The sequence below is a fragment of the Onychostoma macrolepis genome, chromosome 12, assembly GCF_012432095.1.
Source record: "Onychostoma macrolepis isolate SWU-2019 chromosome 12, ASM1243209v1, whole genome shotgun sequence".
Taxonomy (NCBI): domain Eukaryota; kingdom Metazoa; phylum Chordata; class Actinopteri; order Cypriniformes; family Cyprinidae; genus Onychostoma; species Onychostoma macrolepis.
This window is the reverse complement of record NC_081166.1, coordinates 14737476-14758832: the sequence shown is the minus strand read 5'-3', so window position 1 is coordinate 14758832 and position 21357 is coordinate 14737476. Positions and strand designations below refer to the sequence as shown.

Sequence of the window (21357 nt, the reverse complement as noted above, 5' to 3'; positions counted from 1 at the left end):
TCAACCCACCCGTGATTTCTTCTCCACTTCAAATTGGTATGTTCAGTATCTCATATTTCACTAATCCCACAGGACCTCCAAATACATTCCCTACTGTCAGTACACATTAGACATGGAATTCAAAGGGATGCAGGGAATTCTCTGCATTCTAATCTCAGAAAAGAGCTATGATAACTGACCTCTGAGGACTTTAGTTAAAACCACACATAAGGCATTGTGTTCCCTCTCTTGTGTTTAATTACTTGCACTCTAAAAGGTTACAGCCGTCAAAAGAGGGAATGATCAGGACATGGATCGTAACATCAGCCTGTCAAATGACACTGCGAGACGACGAGTGAGTGTGAGTGTGTGCGTGTAAAGAGGTCAAGAAGAGGGGAGTCAGAGAGAGTGCAGACAGGGCACTTCTGAGCAGTGATATCTGACACAGCAGATCACAAGTCTCAAAACAAACCACTGTCTCCAGAGTTTCCCACAGGGCAGCAGGACTGCGAAAACTCTCAGTACCTATTTGAATGAAGGTTAGAGTGCATTCATAATCATTTCATTACTTGAATACTTTGATTTCACCAAAACATATTTGCCCTGGGTTAGAGTATAAACTATCACACTGCATTTACATTTCAATGGGCTGTTGCTAAGGAAGATCCCAGAGGGCTGAACCCATCGAAGCCTCAAGGCCAAGTTATAAAAACATGCCATGAAATGCATAAAAGTTTATTCCAGTTTCCACTAGGGATGTTCATTTCGGTTATTTTTCCTGACCGACAACCGACGCTCGTTAACCGATTATTAACCGTTAACCGACAAGATTATTTTAAATTAGAACTCAAATTTAATTAGAAAGAATAAGAGTGTCTGTGACCCGTTAACAATACTAACATTTGTTTTCCGGGGATTAATTTTACATGCGCAAAAAGCAGCAAACAACCCTCTTACAATTCCGATTATCTTCATGACTAAAAGGAGTAGCCTGTTTACAGTGTTTATTATAATATTTGTAATTCGCATCTGCCTTATTTCTGAATGAAATAATAAAATGCGACTTATAGGCGATTTATTATTATTTATTTTTTTATACGCGCTTATTTTAACCATGCATTAAACCTTTTAAAATATCTTGATAAATTACTGAAAAAAATAAATAAATAAGTGACTTTAAACCGTTTAACTGATTGTATTAATTGGTCAAAATTCTTATCGGTCGGTTAACGGTTAAAATGAACATCCCTAGTTTCCACCATTTCTCAGTTTTGCCAAGAGGCCTTATCAGCTAGGGTCAAGAAATGTTACAGACCACAGCATGTCCAATACTAACCATATGCACATGATCAGGAATTGCAAACCATACAATAACATCTAAATTTTACTTGCGTATAAAATGTATTTTCGCTACACAGGGATATGGTAACGTATGATATGCAAAATAAATAAAATAGATTTGAATAAATAAAAACATGTAATTTAATTAACATTAAAAATTTACTTTGTTTTTTATTGAATGTTTTATGAGTTCATTTGCGAAAAATTTTTTTTTGCGCATTCCAAGCAACAATCAAACTGCAGTTGTGTTGTTTTGTTTGGTAATTTACAAAATTAAACTTCATTGAAAGTACGTTTTTTACACATATTACAAGTTTGTTTTATAGCAAAGGCAGATAACTCCAACAGTCGTTTCTTGCCAAAAGCAGATAACACCACGTTTCATGTTTTAGAGTTTAAAAAAAACCAACAACACTCGTTTAATCTTTGTAATCTCCTCAGATGACAATGTAGATGCCTGACAAAGGTTGTTGTTGTGATCAGACTGTATGGATGTGATTACACGCAATACATGGAGATTTTCCCTCACCATTGTAACGCGCTGCTTTTGCAAGGTTCCGTGAAAACGTTTCTGCTTTTATTTTCCTTTACGCCTGAAGATGATATCACAGGTTCATCAAGTTCGTCAAAATTATCCATCCTCAATCACTTTTAGTCAGCTTTGACGAAACTCCTCTCAGTTAGCACGTCTTTTCAACGTAGCCTTGCCACCTGACCTGAATACACCGGAATACAGCGCGCTGATTCGCTAAAATGGACTTATCGGCTTCTGTTCACAAACTACAACGCTTGTCGGCTTCTACAATAAAACGTGAACTCGCGATGCCTTGAAAGTGGGCAATACCGGCTTTTTTGACAAAACGTGTTTAGGGTTCAGATCACGTGGAGAATAATGCACGGCAATCAGCTCTTTTTTTTTTTTAAGTGCCGTTTATCGGTTTTTGCAAATTAACTCTTCATACATACATGCATATAGGCCTTACATATATAGGCTACACACACACACATACATACATACATACATACATACATACATATAAATATGTGTGTGTGTGTGTGTGTGTGTGTGTATATGCATATTTGTATATGTAGGGCCTACATATGTGTGTGTGTGTGTGTATACGGAGTGTCTATTTACACTAAGTGCAAATAGCCCGCCTTGTTGGCCAAAGCTTTTTACACTAACGCCGCCCACCAACGGGTGATTGGGATATTCAACACTGCAAAAAGACGATCGCTCAACATCAGAAAGGCATTTATTTTCAATGAAAAAAAAAATGAAAGAAATAATCAAAGTTGAAAGTATCGGGCAGGGTTAGGGTAGGTGTAGGGAGGGCTTTATTGTCCCAATAAGGTGGCATCCATTTAGTAGCCTAATTTGAATTAAAACTATAATTTACACTCAATACATTATTGCGTACCGTTTTATAATGTACTATAATACTGAGGTGCCGATAACTGCCACTATTTGCAATAAGTAGCATAAATAGCAGAAAATATTGCTATTTTAACAGTGTAAATGGCATCCATCACTATTTGCACAGTGTAAATATTGCTAAGAAATTATGCTATTTGCACTTAGTGTAAATAGAATCTAATTGTAATTTACACACACACGCACACACATACATGTGTATATGCATGTGTGTGTGTGTGTATAACCATTTTGGTGTTTATGTAAATAAATTACAGTGAGGGAGAGAGAAATGTATAAACACTTACAAACTTTATAAAATAAATACATATACACATTTATAAAATTAATAAATAAAACAGACAATGGGACACAAATTACATAATAGTTTATCTAACATGCCTAATAGGTCTCACAACAAAAAAGCCATAGGTCATAGGACGTAGAGTAGTTGCAGCAAATACAGCGGAGACCAGCACAAGACTTCACTAGCTGTCAGCCCAGAAGCAGCAGCACTAGGTGAAATTAAATAAACGATCGAATACACAGTCACTTTATTTTACTTAATTGAGCATGTCAAGCCAACCCTAACAGTTGAGCACTTGCGATGACTGATGAGTCTGCCCTGTTGCTCAGGGCGAACCCACCCGGTGATGTCAGTGTCAAGCTCCGCGTCAACACACTGCTGAAATAAAGCCGATCCCTTCCATGCATCGAGGATAGCAGCTCGTTTCAGTGTTTGTTTGTCCAGTTTAGCTCAACTGTCGGGTGCACTTGACACGGAGAGCTCGCGCTGTCAAGTGCACCGACCGTTGGCTCGAGCAAAACAGGACACACAAAAACAATGAAAGAAGTCAATACTCGAGTTTTCAAAAGAACTTCCTTTGACACTCCCGTCAGAGACTAAACGTTTAAGATTTTTAGACATGTTTATGTATAAACAACGCGGTAAATGTTTTGCTTGCGGTCTAAGAAGAGAAATAAGTTGTTATTACTCACACGGGCAGTTTATTGTGTTTGGGAAGTCCAGTCAAGATGCCTTGGGGTTCTTGGGCAGTCACTCTTGAGAAAAAGTTACCTCCGCTTTGCTTTTAAAAGGCAAAAATGATTAATTTTAAGTACAATATTCCAGGCTTGGTGTAGGTCTTCGCGTCCAAACTGTTTTTCTATTCAGGCAAAACGCGTAGTTCAATCTGCGTTCAACGAGGCAGGCGGGCGGAAGTAATCTTATACTTGATTGGACAGTTAACTAAAGTAGGGCGGGATCAAAGTGTAATCCTAAAATACCATTGGCGGTTACATAATCAATCATATGCCACACCTGCCCCTATTCTACGAAATTACGCTTTATTATAAGAGGTCTACCGGGAGACTGTGCATGCGTAAATAAATCATAATGACACTTTTCATTGTTGTTGCGAATAAAATGTTATTTTCTAAGGGGTAAAGTTTCCAGAAATGAATGAATCGTTCCTCTCTAGAGTTCAGACGACAGAACACCTGTCTTTCCTGTTCTAGAAGCACATGACAGCCAGGTTTTTTTCTATTTGAATATCTTGCCTATTTATCTCTAGTAACTTGATTTGATCCGTCTCGACACGCTAACGTTAGTCCTTGTTGTCTCACTCAGTGGTTTTCTTCAGTGAGGAAATTTATATGGCAGACTGGTTTGACAAGTTTGATTTAGACAATGCTTCATGACTGCAACTAAGGTTCAGTTTCTACACAACAAAATTAAAAATGTTCAGTTGAACTGTTCAGAACAAAGAACTATAGACATTTTATAGGCAGTGGTAAGTTAGAAAGAAAGAAAGAAGCAATTGTTTGCCACTTGACAAACAGGCAGTGAGCCAGAGCTGCTCTTCATTCTGACATGCGTACAGGGCCCAACTCTCAAACATAAATAATATACAATGTCGATTTAACGCTTAAGTAATTAGGAAACAACGCAACACCATTCCATTAAGAACTATTACTACAGCACCCCCTCGTGGTCGACATACGAGATTGAAGACAATTGCACTGCTCAAAAGAACTACACAATATTTTTAAGTAAGGTTTGGTAAGTGGTCATTTCTACTTGTCCTTCATAACATAATTTAGGTCCAACCATGAAATTCTATTGAAATCAAATTAAATAATAATAACAGCACATCCGCTTGCAATTTACAAGGGCAGATGTGCTGTTATTATTATTTGATTTGATTTACAAAGATGTAAATGAGTTTGTTTCTTCATCAAAAGAGCTTTTGTGAAATGTACTATTGCATTACTTGTTCACCAATGGATCCACTGCAATGAAATGGGTGCCGTCAGATTGAGAGTCTAAACAGCTGATAAAAGCATCATCCACAAGTAATCCACACAACTCCAGTCCATCATTGTCTTGTAAAGTGAAAATCTGTGTTTGTAATAAGCAAATCCATTATTAAGATTTTTTTTGCTTCAAACTGTTTCTACCGGCTACAATATTTGTCCTCTATTCATAATATTGCTTTCTTTGGTGAATAAAAGTCTCATCTGAATCAGGAGAGAACTATGCACAGATCAAGCACCATTTACAAGCAAAAACAATCCAAGAAATTTGTAAACAAATATATCAGAGGATTTTGATGTGAGAGGACAACAGGGGCTTGTATTATAAGCTTGTATTTCGGACAGAAGCAATGGTTTAAAGATAAAACTTTAATGATGGATTTGTTTCTTACAAACATGCAGCCTTTCACTTCACAAGACATTAATTGATGGACTGAGTCAGATGGATTACTTGTGGATTATTATGATGCTTTTATCAGCTGTTTGACTGTGAACTCTCATTCTGATGGCACCCATTCACTGCAGTGTATCTGCATTGCTGAACAAGTGATGTAATGCTAAATTTCTCAAAATCTGTTCTGATAAAGAAACAAATTTATCTACATCTTAGATGGTCTGAGGGTGAGTACATTTTCACCATTTTTTTTTTTTTTACACTATTACTGTTGTTGGTCCAAATAAAACATATATGAGTGATTCTCAGCATATATAGCAAAACCCTCTGAAGAATCAATCATACTAAACTGCTCCAAACGGCAGGGGTTTGTTTTCACCCATGGCATCTGATTTAGTCCCATAAAATGTTGAATATTATATCAAAGATCAGTTTGCATAATTTTCTTCTAATCTTTTGGAAGCCTTTGTAATACTTTCAGCAGATCTTTCAGCAAATTGTTCATTTTTATTCCTTTAATCAAAGATTTATTGGTAATATTTTAGAATAGCCTATTACAGTAATAGTCTGACTTGTTGCATTTGCACTATTGCACAGGTAAATGAGTGAACTGATTCTGGAAAATGTAAAAAGCCACCAACAGTGCTCATAGGATAAAGGCCACAGACAATCACTGTGCTGATGCACCTGTTTCCATTGTTAGAATAAACAGTGTGTCTTCAACAAGTGAATTAGCATGACATTAAAAGCTGAGAGGTCATGTAAAAGGTTTTTCCAGAGCATTAACAGAGTCCAAAAAGCTTGTGGATATTTCTTGTATAATTTAACTTATCATCTAATCATAAGTAGAGTCGGATTGCATTATGTCTTTTCTTCTTTTAAGTGGAAAGTGAAATAAATAACTGAAATGACAACTATTAAATTTAATTCATTAGCAAGGTAATGTGTTCATATAAATGCACCTCTGGTTAATCACTTAAATACACAATAACTTAATAAAGGTAACTCAGGTCTCCCAACTAAAATCAGTGCATTTCTGCTTGACCAACATGAAGACCAGTATGCTGCTTTAAAAACTTTAGGCAAAAAAAAATAAAAAAAATAAAAATAAAAATAAAATAATAATACACTTTTTATTTAGTTTTGTCATATGGGGAGAACAACTAAAGACCAACATTATGTCATTATGTCATTGAGGATCTCAAAGTTGAGCTCTTTGGCCTTTAAAAGCACAGAACAATAGGACATTCACCCAAAGCACAAGCAAATGCTTTACATTAATAAAATTTAGGGGCTTAAAATAATAAACATTGATAAAAAAATAAAAAATAATAATATATATACAGTGTATATATATATATATATATATATATATATATATATATATATATATATATATTGATTTGATTATACTGATATTATCATGAGAACTGAGCTGAATAATGACACTGTTGTCTTCTGTAGAGCTTCCTATAGTCATTTCATAATTGAACATCTTTGCAACATGGACAAATTGAACTGAACTGAATCAACATTGACCTATTGAGCTGAATAATTATATTATTGTCTTCTGTAGAGCTGCTTTATAGTTGAATTTAATTCATTTAGGAATTGATGAACTTTGCAACACTTTCATTGAATTAAAGATGAACAATGATACTATTGTCCTCTCTAGATCTGCTTTATCTGCTGAATGTTTCAGCTAAATTAAAATTGAATCAAAACTGAACTAAACTGAGCTGAATAATGAAAATTATATTCTGTAGAGCTGCTTTAAAGATTAAATTGAAGTTATTTCATATTTTAAAATTTTTGCTCGAATATTCAATCTTAGTTTCATGTTTACCTCTGTGATGCTGCTTTGAAACAACCGGTATTGCATATAAAGTGCTATGCAAATATATGTGACTTGACAGGCTTTGAAATCTGGAATAACTCAGATTTTAATGCAACTGAAAATATGTATGACCTGCATACAGACTGCTGTCCACCACACTCTCCATCACATTTGGCAGAGCTGGCACAAATTTGCATACAAAACCAGACAAGAATCCGGTCTAAATGTGGAGAGACATACCCCCACCCCCAAAAATCCCCACAGCTGCAATTGCTGCATGCTAACTTCGTTTTATGTTAGATGAACAAAACATGGAATTTGTACCATTTTAACAAAACATTTTTCAGTTAGGCGGCCTATGTAGCCTATCAACCGAAGAGAAGGCTCTGTTTTTCTGAAGGTTCCACTGAATAGTGTTCTGTTATCTTGGCCATTCAAAAAGTGCGCGCACAAGTATCTTTTCCCAGAATTCCCCAGACTCACTTGTTTCAGTGAGTCATACTGCATCAGGTCCTTTCTGCATTCATCTCAGTGACATGCACATGCACTGGCTCCACATGTCCAGTAGATGTCAGTAGATGATTGGTTTTAAATTCCAGCCACTGAAATGCAATATTTCTCAACAGCTGGAGTAAAGCGCGAAGTGAGAATTGTAAATCAGATCTTTTCTGTGAGTACGTCAAGCACAATGTATTTTTACTCAAAAAAGAAGAAGAAAAAAAAACTGTCAACATTCACAAAGATCCCTACTTCATGCACTACCTCAAACCAATACAAACCAGTGGCCGGAATGACCCGACTGTAGCCGAGTCGAGCCGAAGCGAGCCCCGGAGTAACCCGGATTGAGGTGTGTGAGGAAGGCTGAGCTTCGCTGCTCTGTAGATAGGGGCAGAGTTTTGGTGTATGTGTGAGTGGGAGATGGACCGAGGGCGCTCTACTGACTAGCAGAGGCGAAGAGCGACTCCAATAGCCCAGAACTATTGAAATAATATACGCGATCGGGTCGTCGATAGCCCACTCCAAATACAAAATAAGTCGCCCGTCTTTCACATCTACTTCACACACACTAACACGGCATTGATGGTAATGTATGCAAGGAAACAACCGAGACTCGGCGATGGGTAAAGAGCTCTATTTTATACTCCGATTTTCCTTCTCCGCTTTGACAATCCGCCATTTTTAGTCAAACCAAAATAAGTAGAAACTTAAGGAAGCCGATTCAGCTGTTGCAATTTCTACAACTATCCGTGCAGATGGTTTTAACTGTTCCTCTGTCTCTTTTTCTTGTTTTATTTTGTAGGTGCACCGACCGAAGGGATTCTCAGCCCTATCAGGTAGATCTGAAACAAATAAGATTAAAATGGGGTAAATCTAGTGCAGGCTTTTGAAGCAAGTTAGGCCTCTGTGCGTAAAACACAGCGAAAAGTGCCTCATTATCACCAGGTTCGGCTTAAAATGACACACAAATTTACATTACACTGTAAACATTAATTTGTGCTGTCATAAGTCGCCTACCCGTCGAATTAAATTTTTTTAATGCGCTCAGTGCGCTAGCGACTTTAACAGGCTAACGTTAGCTCGCTAGCGGCTACATCACAGGCCTGTGTCCACAGCGATTTACTTCGAAATTACCAACATAATAACGTTTATAATCATCAATTTAAGGTTTAAATTATGCTACTTTAAAGTAACGGTTGTATACGTAAATACGAATTTAGTGGTACGAGGTTGTTTATAAACAGTCGTCTTGATAGTTGCCAGAGTGCAACCAAATCCCAATAAAACGTTTCTAATTAAAATCAAGAACATCAAGAGATGCTAAATTATATGTAGGACTGTAAGAATAATGCTTATAGGCTTTCCTGTGCTCTGTTTAGTCTTGAAGTAATGTACAAAGTATGTTATGACAAACATTATCGTGTTATGAAGTATTGTCGTGTTTTGGAACATGTTAGAAGATTGCTAGCTGGTCAATAGCTGGCATATAATCTTAGACCAGCAATAAATGAACTGGTCAGGTAGCTAACGACCATTGTAGACCATCTTTAAACCAGCTCCCATGTACACTGCATGTGAGAGAAAGTAATTGTGCAGCAGAGTTCAATGTAGGAATGTCATGTTTTGACAGACTCTTAAGTACTCATCCAAGAGTCATCCTGATCACCGACATGAGAAGATGCGTGACAGCAACGACGCCACTCCACCGTGCAAAATGCTGCGGCGATCAGACAGTCCAGAAAACAAACACATGGACAGCACTGGCCATGGCAGAGCAAAAGCCATCCATCCACACCGGGGGAGAGACAGAGAAGGAGGTAAGAGGGGAGACCTGGAGTCATATTGATCATTTGATAAGAGGCACAGATCTGAGGCTGATACTGATGCTTAGATCGATAATGCAAATCTTATCACAGTCTTAATTAGTCCATAAGTGTTTCTGTGTAAACGCTATTCAGATAAATTCTGTATAAAGTGACCAGATTGCTGTCTTTAGGGTAAAAAGACATTAAATGAAATCACACTTCCGGTAGTGGCACCAGCGTCAACCATTTACAAGCACCCTTTAATTCAACCTTATGAAATATGCCATTTCAGAGAGGAAAATATAATGCTTGGTCTGTGAGCAGAGTGTGATTTTATCTCTCTTCATGTTCAGGTTCTATACATTTTTTTTTTTTTTTTTCAGATCAGGTACATGCATGAACTTTTTTGCTTTCTACATCTGAAGACCGTTTTATTGTTCAGAAAAGATGAGCAGGCTTAAAAGACCACAAACTTCTGAAATCAGAAATTGTGCTAGATCAAGAATGATTTCCATATCATTAAAATAGCTGTTGTTCAGAATTGTTTTTGCTTCTGTAGCAAGATCTACCGAATGTTATTGGTAATGGCAACATTATAAGGACATATTTTTTTCAGTTTTGCTAGATTGATTGTTTAGTTTGTTAAATATTTAGACATATTTATGAACGAAAATTCTGATTTACTCACCCTCAAGTTGTTCCAAACCTGTATTTTTCTTCTTCAGCAGAGCACAAAAGATAGTATTTTGAAATATTTTGCTGGGAACCAAATATTTGTGGTCAACATTGACGTTTGTTTTATGGACAAAAAACACAGAGACCTTTTTCAAAGTATCTTTTTATGTTTTGGGTTCCTTATCCGTGTAAAACTCAAGCTTAGAGTCTTATAGGCCCTGCTTGTAAGATTGATTTTGCAGTAAGATTAGCTGTAAATAGAAAATATGGTCATAAGATTTACCCACGCTACCTCATATTTTTACCAAATGTTGAGATGTTGACATCAACAAACTAATGTATGAGAATTGCCAGAAGAAGCCTAAGTTGTATTTGACAAGGTTTCAGTAAAAAATTAAGGTAAACTCTGTGCCACCAAATTTAAAGTAAGATAACTATATTAGTGTACACACCAACAAACGATAACATTCTGTATATTATAAGCAAGCACTGCAGTTATGTTGTCTGCTGCTTTAAATATTTGAGCTTGTCAAAGTCAGATGGGCTCTGATTGGCCATATTCATTGTTCATCAGTTGTTAACAAATAATTTTGAATTGATTGCAACAATATTGTTCCTGTGCCATTATTGTTATTTTTATATTGTCATTAGCCAGGTTTCCATCCAAAGTTGCGAATTTAACTTATGCGCCAAATAGAAATTTGCGATTAAGCACCGTTTCCATCCAAAATCGTCACTTCCTGGTAGACTGGCACTATATATCCCTAAGCAAAGTAGGAGAAGCCACTGAATATAATAATTTTCAGATATAATAAATTACTTGTGCCTCAGAGTGAGCAGACGAAACAAAACAAATTCCGGTCATTGCTTTCGGTGGTGGAAGCCTGCTTTTTGGGAACGCAGTCGTGGAACAGTTCTGGGAGGCAATTATACAGAAATACTTTAATAGACTTCTGCTCATGCATTGCAAAATGACCATAACAACATTTCAGATGCTGTGGAAAAAGATCAGTCTTCTGGTTAGTCAGGTTTTGCCGTCCCATCGTGCAAAGTCAAATGACTTTTTATGCGCATGGAGGAATTTACTCGGCAAATGCGTTTCCATCTTCCATTATTCGCATTAAACCTTTTTCGATTAAGTCAGAAACCACCTCAAGCGAATTAAGGGATTTTTATTCTAAATTTGGCATTATCACTTGTTTCTGATGCAATACTTCAAAATGCGCATAAAAACAGGATGATGGAAACATCTGTTGTCATTAACATTCTTTATAGTTATCGTTCCTTGTGTTAACCTGTTTTTAGTCCTGCCTGATATTGTCACTTCAGATAAAACATTGTCATTCCTTTTCAGTCAATCTATTAGTTTTTATCTACTTGCATCACAAGACGTCTTGACCAGATACTGCTACTACATATAAAAGCAGTTGAATCTAATCACTACATGCTGATTTGCTACTCTTATCTAGATACCGAGTAGATAATGAGATTGCTGCCAAATAAATGCATCCTCTAACTGAACAGTGACAGCAGCATACGTCGAATTGAATCAGAAAGTTGTGGAAGCTGTACACTGCTTCAGATCTCACTGAACTAGGGACTCTAGCCTATTTAAAATTTAGATGTTGTACAAGGGAAGTTGCATTAGTTAGGAGAATGCTATTCTCTGTTTTGAAGTTTTTCAAAAAGACTTGGATTTTATTCTTCAAAAGTGATGAATCTACTTCATTTGATGCCTGGCTCTTTGCCGTTATAGAATGTTTTCATTATTTTTTAGTACTACATCTTATGAATCTTGGTGGTGTAAAAGATTTGTATCCATCATTCATATTTACCAGATCTGTTATATAGGTCAAGTCTTGCATCTTGTTAAAGAGCCACTCGAAGCGGTTAAAAAGGATAACTGTTGTATAGAAGTATGCTGACAGCGTAATTAATTAGTTAGATGTTATATATGCATTTTCAATAAGCATAAATGTTAAAAGCAGCTGAGCCATGTCTCCAACTTGAATATATTGTTCTTTCAGTTCAGTTTAGCCCTTTTATTCAATTGAATATAGATTTATTTGGATGTTTCAGGTACATTTCTTAAGGAAAATCTCTCATCTTTTGCTATAAATTACACTATAGTTATATTAAAAGTTAAAATCGACAACAGAGCCCAGATTATTACATTTAATTGCTGTGTAATTTTATGTGCAACATTCAACGCTAAAATAACTCAAACATTGTATACAAACACTTACGTTGCACATACAATTTTTGTATCACCTTTCTAATGATATAATTGTTTCTTCTCCAATTTGTTGTTGAAATAATCATTTAAACAGTGGCTGTCAAATAGTTCTGTTGACAGATTTAATCAAACATACGTTTAATATTAATCATTTCTGAGGCCTCACCAACGGGCAAAAATGTAGTGAATATACAATATAGTGTATAGATGTTTAATGTTTGTCTGTAGCACTATTTTTCTAGCTTATGAGGTATGGACATTGAACTACTTTCTTGATGTAAATGTAGCGTTAGGTGACTTGTTCACAGGATGTTTTGTTGATGTCTTTTTGTGGTTGAAACGCAGTGACATGAGAAATTATGCATTTCAGTGAGTTCCGTATCTTTTCTAATACCTTCTCTCGTTACATTTAAGAAAGTCAAAATATTTGTTGAAATTAGTTTGAATTAGGTGATAAAATTGGCAGAATTTGAAAGCGGAGTCTGTTTATTAAAAGTAACAAATCACAGAGCTCTTCCAATTATTGTATGGGAGGTGCTCGACAAATAATGTTTAGTGTTTTATTCACACAACAGCTGAAAATGGCATAAAGGTTTGATCTTGAGATCTACAAATTGATATTGGTAAGATTGAAATCCAGCCCAGTGGATGGAATGGAGTTTTAGGTGAATATGATTTGTTCATGTAAGTTAAGCAGTATGAATAACCTACAAAAAAAAAAAAAATGCATCATTACATTGATTAATTTGATCAAAACCAGAAAGAAGCAAGATTATGAATATTCTTAAACTTTTGTCATGCATACCTAAAGCAATCGCAAAACAAGGTTTTCTGGTTCCTCCATAAAGGCTAATGTAAACAGTAGCTAGTTCAGACTTGTTCTACCACTCCAAAGTTTTGTTTTTGAGTGTGTACGTGTCAAATAGCTTCTCACAATTTTTTTTTTTTTTTTGTAAATAAATTCTTGATGAAAAGGAAAGCAGTGTTCAGGATGTATTTCTTATTCACAGGAAGTATGGGTGGGACTTAAGGAAATATCAGTGTGCTTTTTCCCCACCATTTTTCTTAATAGATGAAAGGTTTGCTACATGCTCATCAGCTGCAGGTGTTATTTAGGGGAGGGGACAGTCTGTTTATAAAGACTATCTGATTGGACAAAAAATCGTAGCGAGTCATCCATATATTGTTGTTTATGTTCCTGGATCAGAGAGTCTGTTTTTTTTTTTGTGCCTATATCTAAAACATTCTGTGTCCATGTTAAGGAGCACATAAACTCAAAACTAACGTGAATGGACCAAAAGCCCAAAAAATTTAATTTTTGATTTCATTGAATTTTTAAATGTATATCGAGACAGTATGTCAGTTGAGTGTTTTCCACGTTCACAGTGACTTTATACTCTTGTTCCTGGAACACATTAGACACATCTTCTCTGAGGCAGTGAGGACTGTCTGTACCCTAAAGGCTGTCTGTATGTAGTCTGAGAGCACAGCTAAAATGCCCCGGTGAGGGTTTGTGTTTTGGTAGGGGTGATTGCAGGTCACTTAGGGCTTGCTGTGTGAATTTCTTGACCTTGTACATTGAAACACTATGGGCCTGTTGACACCTGGTCACTTCATGCGTTTTCTCTGATCAGAGAGTTATCCGATCGTGAAAAGACCAGGTGTAAATAGGGCTGGGCGATAAATCGGTAACGATAATTATTGCTATATAATTGTCCTCTGTAAAACAATATGAAGAGTTCGATATAAAGTGCTTGAATTCGGTGATGAACACAAATGACTCAGTGATTTAAAATAGTTTAAAGCCAGATGAAACGGCATTGACAAACAGGAGAAACACTGTGCCCAACTGAATATAGTCAGAAGGCTTTTCAATCTATAAATTGCCATCGTTTACCATGGATTTACTGTAGGAACTGCACCATGGTATTGTACGAAATGAGGGATATTTATACTGAATTTTATTTTAGGAGTAATGGAATATAATTATAGTATTTTTCTGTGATTAAGCTATAGCATATGTGCATTTATTATATTAAATGTTATTAGACTGCTGTTATTCACACAAATACCTAAAAACCATGTAGTTATATTTTTACCATGGTATTGAGGTGTGCTATATGTGTGGTTTTAACTGCGTTTATCATGATTTAAATGTATGCTACTATGGGAGACCAATGGTTAATTTAGAAAAACAAAAAACTTGGTCAGAATTAAATTATTTTCACCGTATAAAAATGAGGTTGCTACAATTTTTACAGATGTTACCGGTTTTGATAATGAACAAAAATTGACATCTGCATCCTAACTCAAGCTACTACTATCAAATGTGCATTTCTAAGAGACAAAATTAATATTATTATTAATATTATCAGGCAACACAAACCTGTTTCTTAATTTGAAGCAATATCACTCATTAGATTAGAACATTCAGAAACTAAGAAATTTATTTTTCTATTAAGATATTTATTTTGTTAAGGAAAATTAATGGTCTGGTTTCTGCAACTTTCACATTGGAACAAAAATCTGGCTTTAAACTTGAAGGAAATAAAGTTTGGACGTTTATCGTTATGATTATCGATATTGACTGATATTTTAAAAAAAAATTATAATTTTTTTTTGGCCATATTGCCCAGCCCTAGATGTAAATGCCTTCCGAAACGCTTTCGATACGGATTTAAAGCTGATCGCTCAAACCCTTCAGGAGGTGGTCTGAGACACATTCCAGACGAAACTGGACAAGTGTAAATGCATCTGGTTGTTGAAACCCCATGTGTAAATTTTACTCCTACCAAAATGTTAAAATAATAAACGTGTGAGAGCATGTTATAGCCAGATATCACAGCGCTACTGCAACGCACATCGCCGCGGATGAGTAGCTGAGTTTTTCTTCAGCAAGCTGATGTGCAAACTGCCACAAATGAAACTGAAAGTAAATCACAGACGCTCAACACACAATCATTCATTAAAAGTAGTAAAACTAACTTATCTTTCCAGTGCTCCTGTTGAGGTCTTTGATTTTGAAATTAGCTGATGAAAAAAATGTAGTGCATATCTGTTGATTTCATTGATGTGAACTGTTGAATTTGCATATAGCGCAGGAATTTAAGATTGGATTTTATATCCATTTTGCGGAAACATATTTATGTGGCCAAGTGTAAATGGAGCTGTTTTACCAAATATGATATCTATCCGATTAGATATCATATTTGGTAAAACAGACTATCTTTTCTACCTGAAGTGAGTAAAGGTAATTACCTATAATAAAAATAAAAACTATTAAACATTATCTGAAGTTATTAGTGTACTGTGTTAGATCATCAAAGACATATTACTCCTAGAGTAATCTGGTAGCCAGCGGTCTGTGGGTTTCGCCTAAATGCTGCAGTATCATAATAGTCAGATTCTCATCGAACTGGTCATCAGTTAAAACCTAGTATGTGTTTGTTTACCATGAGTAATCTTTTGTGGGTAGTTACTGATTTATGAGTGTGCCGGAGATATCGTTAAGAGTTTGAGTCTGGTGTATTATAAAATCATTATGCTGTTCTTCATCCCTCCCCAGCTCTGCTGATTATTAGGTTTTTGTCAAAATGAGTAATATTACTGAACACTTCAATTCATCTGAAAACACTCCTATTTCACTGTTTTTTTTACTTCAGAACGTGGTAAGACCTTTTAGTTCACACTCTTCTGGGTGCATTATAAAGAACTGACCTCGCTGGATATTTAAACAGTGCTGTAAAACTCATTTAATGATAAAATTCATTCAAGTGCTAAAGATCATTTAATTGTTTCTTTTTGAAAAATATTTTCCCCCATCGCTTCACAATATGTCTGTCACAGTATATTCGGCATCTCTTTTATTTTTTTTGGCATTGAAATCATGCTATATGAACACTTGCCAGATGAGTCTTTGAGGGCTTGTATTGTCTGTGAAATCAAGTTTGTGCAGATCAAACTGAAATGACTCTAATGAATCAAAGTAATCCAGGAACAGATAGAAAGGCCCAGAAGTGTTCATGTCTCCGGCATCTTTCAGCCATGAAAAGCTTAAGTGCTGTAAGCTTCATTGATATACATACTTCATTTTGCAGAAAGTGGAAATTGCAGTGAATTATGGGCTCATTGTCTATGAAGCTTTATAGTTGCAGGTCGCAGTGGAATAGCAAGGTGTCCGCGGGTCCTTAAGTCTTAAAATGTCTTAAATAATGTTTTCCTAATAAAAGGCCTTAAAAAGTCTTAATGTCTTAAACTCAGATTCAATGAGTCTTAAATATTTTTGGACACATTACAGCTAAAATATATTTATATATTATACAGAACGAAGATTTTTTTTTCTACCCCCGCACGTAGTTACTGCGTCATGAGAGAGAAGTGCAGAAGCAGAATTCAGTCGAACTACCTTCTTTTATATAATGTTCTCAATAATATTGGTCGAGCTACAGCTAGCTGACCAGCCTTTTAGCTAGTTTTCTACTACTGTTTTTAAGCTACTGGTGGTTCAGTACGTTTAAAAATATGCAAACATTTCTTATTTGTATATCCAAAAAGTTAAAATATTAATCTCATAACATAATTTATGGCAGTTGTAATTTTGCAGGGTAAATTATTTAATCTGACTGGTAACAGCCCTGTAGTATATATTGAATGTATTGATTAATTGTAGTAATATTGACATGAAAGACGCATACATTTAAAAAGGTTGAAAAAGGCCTTTGTAAATGTAAATAAAATATGCAGATTTTAGTATGTAAAATCTGATAGAACACTGATGAAAATAATACTTCAGAATAAATTGTTTACACCACCAAAACTCTCGGTGATGCAGTACTTTTGTGGGGATATTTTGTATGGAATATTGTCTGCTGATATGAAAAGTTAACAGTATATCATTGTAATATAATTTATGACCGCAATGATATTTTGTTTTCTTTTACATTAAACAGATCAAATATTACATGTATGTAATGTGTATTTCCATTACAGGTTTAGGTCTTAAATTTCATTTAAGGTGGTATTATAAAGGTCTTAAGTCTTAAATTTAACTTGTTCATATCTGCAGAAACCCTGAATATTCTAGTAGAGTTGTTTTGATCAACCAGATGTGGTAATAAATCTTTTAGACATGTATAGATTGTCCTCCACTAATTTTAAGAAATAACCCTGACTGGTTTATATGTTCACGTTCAATATTTTTCTTTTTTTCAGGGACCAGTATATCCCCTCAAGAGAACTCCCATAACCACAGTTCTCTGCACAGCTCCAACTCTCATTCAAATCCCAACAAATCATCAGACACGGTAAGTCCCATAGTCTCTAACTTGTCTGCACCTTGAAATGAGGTAGCGATCAGCGCACACACACCAGACCACCTCATTTATATACAACAATAAGCATTTGCCCCTTTGGCACAAACAGGCTGTTATTGAATGAATCAGACAATTTTATGATAATCTAATAGCTATATGTGCTATTAGTTTTGCATAAATCATCTTGAATAACTGCCTTACTGGAAGTAGCAATTAAGATGCTTTAATTTAGCACCAATACAGTCAAAATGGAAAACATTTACCTTGGCAGATCTGCTAAACTATTTCAGACTTCTAATAAGTGGTGTGTTATTTTATGGGCCATTATTTGGGTCTGACAAAATTATCCCTGGCTGAAATTCGTCTTTGCTGTTAAATGTGTTGTCTGGTTGTGTGGCAACCCTCCTGTGTGCAGACCATCTGTCCCCTTGCTGTAGATAATAAGAGCTCTTTTGGGAGATGCAAGGCACAGCTTACCTTTACCAGAATACAGAAAGGAGAGCTTTTGCTGCCTTCAGCATTACATCATTCATTTAAGGCATTGAGTCATTGATGTCTTATGGTTTGATTTCTGTACAATTGTGATTTAAAAAATAGTTGCAGCATTGCAAATCATTTACAGACTGCCAAGCCATAGTCATATGAGTGGTCATTTTGTGAGTTATGTTGGAAAGTATTTAGCTCATTTCGACAAACTTGATGAATGGATCTTAATTTATGTGCCATTAGCTATCTTTATAAATCCAAGATAATTTTGGTGAGCCAGCATAAAATTGAAATCTTTTAGTATTGAAATGGCACAGAAACTAAACTTTTATCACTGTCCTTGTGCCACTGTTGGTGTAAATTGGCCTTTTATGCTGTATGTTACGGGTCACTTTGGATATGCTTTGTAAAATCTCTTCCACACTTTGAAGATGGTGAGATGCTCCACCTGCTTTATGAACTTATTCATCAAACCCTTTTCATCTGCTCAATTACCTTTCCCAAGATTTTATGTTTTGTATTAAACCTTATAATTATGTTGAAGGCGAGAACTAGCTGTCGGCAGGCATACAGAGGTGAATTTCTTCATGGTTTGAAATATGTACTACTTAATTGCGGTGTCTTCAAGGACAGAGTTTAGTGTGCAGTGAAGTGAACATAGTTCTGCAATGAACATCATTGTATTCTATGAGTCACATTTAAGAGATTGAGTACCATTCAAAAGCTTGTGCTCGGTAAGATTTTTTAAATGTTTTTATGCTCGGTCTCTTATGCTCACCCATGCTGCATAGTTAAAAAAAAAAAAATATTAATGTAATTTTTTTTCTCTGATGGCATGAATTTTCAGCAGCCATTACTCCAGTCTTCAGTGTCACACGATCCTTCAGAAATAATTCCAATATGCTGATTTGATGCTCAAGAAATATGTCTAATTATCAGTGTTTAAATCAGTGTTGTCCATAGTTCTTAAAAAAAAAAATAAATAAAAAAAAAAAATTTAAAAATCAGTTTCCACAGAAATTAAGTTTTAAAATATTTTTGTGGCATTGTACTGACACTTCATATCATTTTAATGCATCCTTGCTGAATAAAAGCATTAATTTCTACAAAAATAAATAAAATAAAAATAATAATAATAAAAAACTCTTGGACCCCAAAACTTTGAATGGTAGTCCATATAATATATTGACTGTCCAGGTCTAGATTATTTATGTTTTTTAAACTAAAAGTGCTATCTATCTACAGGGTTTCCCATACATTGATATTTGTGGTAACCCGCCACTGTATCCACATTGACCGCCACAAATATCCACCACCCCCTGCAATCAGCTCCCGCGTATCAAACACACGAGCATGAATTTAGCACTATATTTAGCAACTTTCAGACCCTTTTAGCATCTTTTTTTCCCCATAAAAGGTACATAAAAACCTAGCGACTTTTTTTGGATTAACCTTAGCTATCGTTCAGTTGGATGATGTCACCAGTACTGCTTTACCGGCGCAGTGTCCCCTCTCTCAGCGTCTATTCTGTACAGTGAGAAGCAGCAGGCCGTACTGCAGCCGACTCGTCAGTAAATAAGTACAAAACTGTCACTTACTGACTGTTTGGATTTAAATATGAACATAGTTCATCTGTTAATATGCACAGTTTGTTACTCAGACGCATGCAGTGCACAGCATGTGATGGAGTAATATAGCCAAAACCACCGCAGACAGCTGCTCTTTAGTGTAGATGTTGATTTTATCAGATGATGTAGCAATTATAAATCAGGATTTAAAGGGATAGTTCATCCAAAAAGGAAAATTCTGCCATTAATTACTCACCTTCATGTCGTTCCAAACCTATAAGACCTTCACTCATCTCCGGAACACAAATTAAGATATTTTTGATGCATTCTGAGAGCTCTCTGACCCTCCCATAGCCAGCAAGTATACTTACACGATCAAGGCTCAGAAAAGTAGCGAGGAGATTGTTAAAATAATCCATGTGACATCAGTTGTTCAACTGAAAACAAATAACGACTTTATTCAACAATTTGTCTCCTCCGTGTCACCCTATAGCGGCATTTTGGAGAGTATCACATACATGAACAATGTTCTGTTCTGTGTCGGCAGCACCGTACGTGAATACACGGTTTACATTTTTTACGCTTTGATCTAACCGTAAACAATGTATCCACTTGCATACATTGCATATGTTTTTTATGTATGTGATACTTTCCAGAATGGCTCTATAGGGTGACGCAGAGGAGACAAATTGTTGAATAAAGTACTTATTTTTGTTTTCTTTGCACACAAAAAGTATTGTCATGGATTCGTAAAATTACGGTTGAACCACTGATGTCACAGATTATTTTAACGATCTCCTTTCTACATTTCTGAGCCTTGATCGTGTTAGGATCCTTGCTGTCTATGGGAGGATCAGGGAGCTCTCGGAATGCATCAAAAATTTCTTAATTTGTGTTCCGTGTGAGTAATTAATGACATTTTTGGGTGAACTATCCCTTCAAGGGGTATAGTGAGAGTGACTCCTTGTTAATGTGTAGTATTAATAGGTCGTGTTTAGTCACTATTTATACTATCTGTTGCTGTTAGTTTCAAGGGTGCAAACTTATCACCTTTCGGCAAAATTCGCTGTTTTCACCTTGAAATAGGTCATTTACGTGAATCGTGTAGATCTGTAAAAAAAAAATGGGGGGGGGGGGGTCGTATCTGCGCGTCATCTGTGTCACGTCACCTGTAGCGTTTTTTCCCCCTGTTGGCAAAGGAATGGCCCCGCCCTACTCTGCCTCTGATTGGCTTACCTTAATGTTCTTTCCCTCAACCAACCAATCTCACTCCTGAAGCATAACTTTTAGACGCTGCAGGCAACTGTCCGTATTTCCAGAGGCTATGTAAAATGTGAAGGAACAAGCTAACGGCAAGCAACTTATTTTTGAAGTAATTGGGCTATGTTGGTGGTTAGATTAGCCTGTTTGTAGCTAGCTAAATTAAGTTCACTGTAGAGCAGGACGGAATGCATTTGTATCTGCTGTAAATTATGGTGTTCCAGTATAAATGGTGA

The 21357-nt window shown here is 35.8% G+C and overlaps 2 protein-coding genes across 3 annotated transcripts in view; one reads left to right on the top strand and one right to left on the bottom strand.

Annotated features, from left to right (window-relative positions):
- mpp7a (MAGUK p55 scaffold protein 7a) overlaps window positions 1-3966 on the bottom strand; it is a 141678-nt gene extending 137712 nt beyond the window's left edge. For both annotated transcript variants that reach the window (XM_058793296.1, XM_058793297.1), the window contains exon 1: window positions 3734-3966. The gene's annotated coding sequence lies outside the window, so the exon portion shown is untranslated. The remainder of the gene's footprint in view (window positions 1-3733) is intronic.
- Window positions 3967-8166: 4200 nt separating this feature from the next.
- The window catches only part of waca (WW domain containing adaptor with coiled-coil a), a 36649-nt gene continuing 23458 nt past the window's right edge, over window positions 8167-21357 (top strand). Inside the window, exons 1-4 of the mRNA XM_058793292.1 lie at window positions 8167-8402; window positions 8582-8615; window positions 9410-9596; window positions 17707-17798. Coding sequence (XP_058649275.1) covers window positions 8362-8402; window positions 8582-8615; window positions 9410-9596; window positions 17707-17798 — 354 coding nt within the window. The 5' untranslated portion in view covers window positions 8167-8361. The remainder of the gene's footprint in view (window positions 8403-8581; window positions 8616-9409; window positions 9597-17706; window positions 17799-21357) is intronic.